Raw genomic sequence first — 6,534 nt, 5'->3', positions numbered from 1 at the left:
AAAGACTGCTTGAAATGACGGCTCCTTGTTCCTATACAAACAAGAAAAAGGAATAAATGTGAGGGCGTGACAGAGATGTGAGTCCACAGTGGGACATTTCGTACAGTATTCAACATGTTTTCATTGACAGGAGAAGATGCCTTTGACCCCCCTTCCTCCTGTAACACAGTGCCACTTGTATGGCTCCATTCACTTCTGCCTCCGATATGTTGCTCCTAAATAGAGGTAGTGTTGAATCGGGGGCAACTCTGTGGATTTGCATAATCTGATGGCATGGCGGTGGGATTGCCAAACGCTTGCCAAGTACAAATATAGGTGACGAAGACACTCAGCGTGGCCTCCTGACATACATATAAGGAAGTCATATAAATAGTCCGCTTGGTTCAGCTGTAGCAATACAAATGTGTTTTATGCACATAAAGCTGCATGTCAGCATATACAGTGAGGTGACGTGGGTTGTTGTTGTTGTTGTTGTTGCCAACGGGGCCTCATTCATCCATTCATTCCTTCATTCAGTCACATCTGCACTGCTCTTACAGTGAACACGGTGCCAAGCCAAGCAAAGCTTCTCCTCTGATGGGAAAACTGTTGCTCGTGTGCCTGCCAAGTTTTGGCATTATTAGCCCAGTAAGGAGAAGGGGGGAGGGGAAGTTGGCATCGAGGTGGTGTTAGGCGGGGGAGGTGTGATAGATAGGGCTATCTAGTGTGGGAATGATCTCTATGCTCTATCCAATCCCCCACCAACCCCCCCTTTTTTTTTTTTTTGCTCCCCCGTGTTAAGCCTCGGATCAGATTTTGAGGTGCGTTAAGGCGGCGACGCTGATGCGACGATTCTATGAAATGTTGGACTTCTCACAGCTTGCTTACACGTCCAAACAAAAACATCATTGTGCTCATGGCAGTAATGGCAACACTGTTACTTATTGTACTTCAATGAGTTTCACCTGCCGACCTTTAAATTTTTTCACCAAAGAAAAAGTTGAAGTACTATAATAGCAAAGACAAACAGTGTCCGGCCGTCCGGCAATAAATGCAATTTCTTTTTATCCGTGCTCACTTTATTATTATTCATGTGATGCGTGCGAGGCTTTTTCGTGTGGATGAACATGGCGAGTCCCCCGCTTCACTTTGTGTTTGCAGTCACCATTCATCCGCATGGCCACTGTCTTCTTTTCGGGTTTAAGGCGGGGCTCTGCTTAATGCCGCTTAATGTCTTTTATTCAAGCATCCAGGCGAATGATGCAGGTCGATTCATATGCATCCATCACTCAGCCAGCCACCCTGAAATCATTCTTGTGTACACATATCAGCATGTGTACACAATAAGCTCCTTTTGTGTCTTTTATTAATATTGAATGCGTCTGGAGATGCCACATGGGGAGACGTGGATTGTTTCATGTCGGCACAAGGAAAACGTGTTTTCTTGTCGTTTCCTTGAGAGAGAAACTTTGATTTCATGGCGGCGATGACGTTTCTTCGCAGTCACTCAAGGATGAAGCATGATTGTTCGCCTTTCAGTTTTCACTTACAATGGGGCGGCTCTCCTTTAGCTGGTTAAGCTCTCCCTTCGGAACGTCTAAACGCCACACATACAACTTTGTTAAAAAAGCTGAGAAGAAATGTGTTATTTCTCCTTTTAGGGCCTCTTATGTTATACCGACTGATGTGGAGATGCTTCAGACCTTGTACATTCCGAGCATGCATCATCGTTGCAAGAAATAATGTGATACAAATCATCCCCTTTACAAATGTAATTGTGGTCACTTTTGAGTGTTACTGGCATGTGAATTTCAACAATAGTTGTATTTTATTGCATTGTTTTATTATTGTGTTTGTTTTGGTGTACAACTGCACTGCATCACACCTTGAGCTGTTTCGACACTGTTAACACTGCTGGGTTAAAAAGAGCCCAATTTTTTAAATAGCGCGATGTGGGTCATCATATAGTCCAATTTGGGTTCTGTTTTTTTTATATAGCCCAATATGTTGTTATTGTTGTTTTAAACTCATATCGGGTTATTTCTTAAACATTACCCCTTTATTAAAACTATTTGTTTGTTTGTTTTTCAAAATTGCTCAATATGTTTTTTGTTGTTGTTTTTTTTACCCATATTAGGTTGTTGTTTTTTAAACAGCCCAATATGTATTTTTTGTTGTTGTTGGTCAACTCATATGGGTTATTTCTTAAACATAACCCCTTTATTAAAAAAAATGCAACCCATATTGAGTTATTTTTGAAATAGCTCAATATTTGTTCATTTTTAACCCATATTATTTCTGTAATCTCCGTATAGCCAACTTTTGCTACATGTCAACGACGATCAGCCCGCCTCTTGTGCATTTCATTTTTTAAAGGGAATTAGAGGCACAATTTCAATTAGTGGCAAAAAAGTATTCACTTCCACAACGGTGCAAAACACTCTTTCAAAAACGCAGCATGTGCTTGCATGAGTGTGCATGTGAAAATACCAAAAACATGGTCTAACCTACCCCTGCATAGATTTACACCACGCCTTGCACCAAACATGCACTGGGCACAGAACATAGAGCCCTCAGTCTCAATTATGCCCAGATAGAAATATGCTGGATTTCGTTCTTCCTCCCTTCCTTTCTTTCTTTATTTATATCTATCTATCTATCTATCTATCTATCTATCTATCTATCTATCTATCTATCTATCTATCTATCTATCTATCTATCTATCTATCTATCTATCTATCTATCTATCTATCTATCTATCTATCTATCTATCTATCTATCTATCTATCTATCTATCTATCTATCTATCTATCTATCTATCTATCTATCTATCTATCTATCTATCTATCTATCTATATAGCCAGATAGTCTTAATGTGTATAAAAATGCCAAAGTAACTATACATTTTCCAAGAAAACATTTATTCACATCATGTACAGTTTACAAGCATCTTCATCCTCTGCATTCATATAAATATAAAACTATAACAAAGTAAGACGTTTGTGTATGTTACATGGCGTGTTGCGCACTGTGCAAAGCAAACGTGTTATGGTGCGCGTGGCCTAGCAAGTTGAAGTAGTGATGATGTTCGAGTCCCTGCACCGGCGACAAGTAGCCACCGTGCTGCTGCGCGTGCGCCGCACTCAACGCCACGGCGGGCGGGTACGAGATGGCCGGGCCGCGGGCCGAGCCGTGCCAGGCCAAGTGTCCCGGCGGACTCGGCTGCTGCTGGTGCTGCTGGTACACCGTGGCCTCCGTGGGGCTGTGCAGACTCTGGTGCTCCGGGGACGAGTGCAGCTGGTGACCGAGGTAGTCCGACGCCTCCGGGCCGGCGGAACCGAACACGGGCTCGGTGACCGCGCGCGATTTGGACTGCAGGAAGGCGAGGATGCGCGCGTATTTGATGTCTTTGGTCTCGGCTCGGTCCTCCGTAGTCAGATAGTGGACCAGGTTCTTCATGCACTCGTGGTAGCCGTAGTGGAAGTAGTTGGCGAACTCGCTCAGCAACTCGCCTGCAATGACGCACAAATAACTTTATTTAAAACCATCACCTTTGATATATTAATAGGTGGAACCCCCAAAGTTAAAAGACGAATCTCCCTCTAACATTTCATTTACACTTTTTAGTTCATATTACCATTTTCTTAATTATTTCTTAATTGTTTGTCTTGTGGTCTGATATTTGGTGCGTAAAAGTTGGATACCAGTATTCCATCATAAAAATAGTAGGTCGTTAAAAGAATGGGGGGGGGGGGGGCATATATCTTAAGTTTTTACCCCAAACTTTAAAAAGATGACCACCCCTCTAACATATCCTTTTGTTATATATTTCCACTTTTTTCCTATAGTTTGGGTTGCGCTGCAAAATCTCTCCTCCAAAACACTAAGCTATGCAACTCCAGATTTAAAAGAATAAAAAGCTTTTCGTTTGTCAGTTTTGTTACTATATATATATATATATATATATAGTTTATTTTATTTTATTTTATTTTTAAGTTTTGACATGCTACTGCAGCATCCACACCATTAGGTGCACCTGCCATGTTAATGTGATCCAAAATAGGCTATTAGACAAATAGACTTGAAACGTAGAATCTTAGGCATGTTGTTTGTTTAAGATAGTTTTTTGTTGTAGTTGCAATGTGTTCTCATTCCCAACACTAAACATATTGATCAACGAAATATCTTTCAGACAAAAATGAGCATGAAAATCTGCGTAAATGTGGCCTATATATTTTTTTTTAATTATTCATCAATATTGGTTGTGTTGGTTCCGACATACAATAAAAGCACGTCACGACAATTTGTATGCTGCCTCATTTGTCATTTTCAATCTAAAACGCCCCCCACCGAGTTTCCAACTCACCCTTTTCTCTCCCTCTTGGAAAATCTGCAGAGTGGAGAGCCCTCAAATACTGAACTGTCATTTCCAATATTTCAGCCTTCTCCAGCTTCCCAGAGTTCTATTTACGGGGAAAGAAACAACATAATAACATGAATAATATTGTAACCAGAATATCAATTGACATCATGACGATCACATTGAAAAGCCACCAATCGATACCTGTTTGGCCAACGCCATCGGTACAGTTTTGCCCAGCTCGTTTAGGCAGCGATTGATACGATCTCGTCTTCGCTTCTCGATCACTTTGTGGGAGATGGGAGTTCTCTGCAAAGATGGAGAGGAAGATGTAGTGAAAGGTGGACTTATTTCGAAAACAGAACATCATTTCGGGAGTGGAACTCCAACCGATGCGCGCCATGGCTGCGTTACGCACAAATTGCGGCATCTTTACTACCTTCCATTACGTCATTACAGCATGAGTAGACTCTTGCGGGAATTTTTATAAAGTATAATCAGCAAATTTCAAGGGGTTGTCACTGAATATAGCGATTAAATCTGCAAACATGTGCGCGTGTTGTCCTAAAGACGCGATGGAGTTGCGCACAAAAGGAGCAGATAAAGCTCACCATATAAGTGAAAGAAGTTCAGATATATTTTTTTTAAATAAAAATTGTGATATTTCTTACAACTATTACAACTTTACATTACAAAGGAGAAGAGTGACCTGTGCATGCTTACCTTTCGTTCCTTCATTTTGGATGCCATAGAGAAAACAATATTTTTAACAAGTCTTCCAAGGTGTTAACAGAAACGCTGCCGTGGTAAGGAAACGAAATGTGAGGAGTAGAAAACCAGACAAGCACTTATAAAGGGGCTCATCCATGGGGGGATTCACGCTAAAATGTAAATTATTCCACGCAGGGATTAGATTGGGGGACCGTGCGTGCATGCGGGGCTAAATGCGCGTTTAGCATCAGTTGGAGTTTGGGGGAAGGAGGGGAAAAAAAGCAAAAAGAAGAGGTGGGCTGTCAGGGGGGCTATAACCTGGCTTTGTTAACCCACGTGGCTGCTTGAAAGCTACGTGATTCGTTGTGGGATCGTTTGCATTGCAGGGGGTGAGGTGAGAAAGCGAGACAAGGAGCGAGCGAGGGGAGGCTTCTGGCGCACACGAGCGCGCGGCCAAAAACAACCAAACAAGAAAGAGAAAGAAAAGAAAGAGAAGAAGTCGTCTGGTTTTTCCTCACACGACGGTCTGTTTAGTCGTCTTTCGTGAACCCCTTACACACACACTCACACTCTCACTGTCACGTACGGCCTGTCCACTGCCATTAGACTAATTAAGTAAGCTTTTAATAGGCTGTTCCGCCAAATTGAGGGGAGACTTTCTGAACGCCCCCCCTTTTAGTGTCACACGATTTGCTCCTGTGTTTTCTTTTTGTTGTTGTTGACGTTCATCTTCTTCTTCTTTTTATTTTTGTATGATTTGGTTTGTGTGGCGAGGGCAGGTGCACGCATGCGTGCCGCGGGGGCCTGCTGGCACACGAGCGTGGTCCGCGTCAAGGCGCACGCGAGGAGCCGCCACTGGAGACCCCTTTTTGGAGGGGGCTCAATTTGTATCCTATTATCCTATAAGAAAATGTCTATTCAGTGCCATGAATAGTTTCATTGGCCTAAATTTTAATAATGCTCTGCGAAGAAAGGGAGAAATAAAGAAGAATGCAGCTGGTGCGAGCGCGCATTATCCTCCGTCACCTGCAAGATGGATAGCCTGGAGACCCCTATTCATTTGCCTAATTTCGGTCAACTTAACAAACTTTGGGAGAAATTATACTGCCATTGTTGCGAGGGGTGAGGCCTTCTGATCGAATTAACAGCGTGTTTTGATCCGGTAAATGTCATTAGAAAGCGAGAAACAATCGCGTTTCAAGGCGCCCGGGGAATGCGCCAACGCGGGGACGCCGAGGCGCAAAGTGCACAAAGGCTGCTGCTTAAATGCCCTCAAAGTTTTTCCCCTCTCCAAACAAAGGGCATTATTTTATACTTGAATACATTTCGTACAACAATTGGCTGTTTGCTTCAAACATATATCTGCAGCAGCAAGGTTAACAACAGGTTTATTGTGTGCGTGCACCCGGACGGCTCTCATGCGCCAAAACAAGGCGGCTCGCATGCAGCTCGCCTTTTCACGGAGCTTTTCATGCCCCCCCCCC

General features: G+C 42.8%; 1 protein-coding gene across 1 annotated transcript; it reads right to left on the bottom strand.

The window, feature by feature from the left end:
- Positions 1-2,988: 2,988 nt before the first annotated feature.
- Positions 2,989-5,159, bottom strand: helt (helt bHLH transcription factor). Its single transcript, XM_086083507.1, has 4 exons — positions 5,063-5,159; positions 4,544-4,648; positions 4,346-4,442; positions 2,989-3,491 (listed from the first exon to the last, which is right to left on the bottom strand). The coding sequence occupies exons 1-4, from the start codon at positions 5,087-5,089 to the stop codon at positions 2,989-2,991; spliced, it is 732 nt and encodes a 243-aa protein (XP_085939633.1). The 5' UTR covers positions 5,090-5,159.
- Positions 5,160-6,534: the final 1,375 nt, after the last annotated feature.

The sequence above is a fragment of the Leptonotus elevatus genome, chromosome 8, assembly GCF_054856555.1.
Source record: "Leptonotus elevatus isolate MCC_2025b chromosome 8, RoL_Lele_1.0, whole genome shotgun sequence".
Lineage (NCBI taxonomy): Eukaryota > Metazoa > Chordata > Actinopteri > Syngnathiformes > Syngnathidae > Leptonotus > Leptonotus elevatus.
This window is presented reverse-complemented; position numbering and strand designations above follow the sequence as displayed.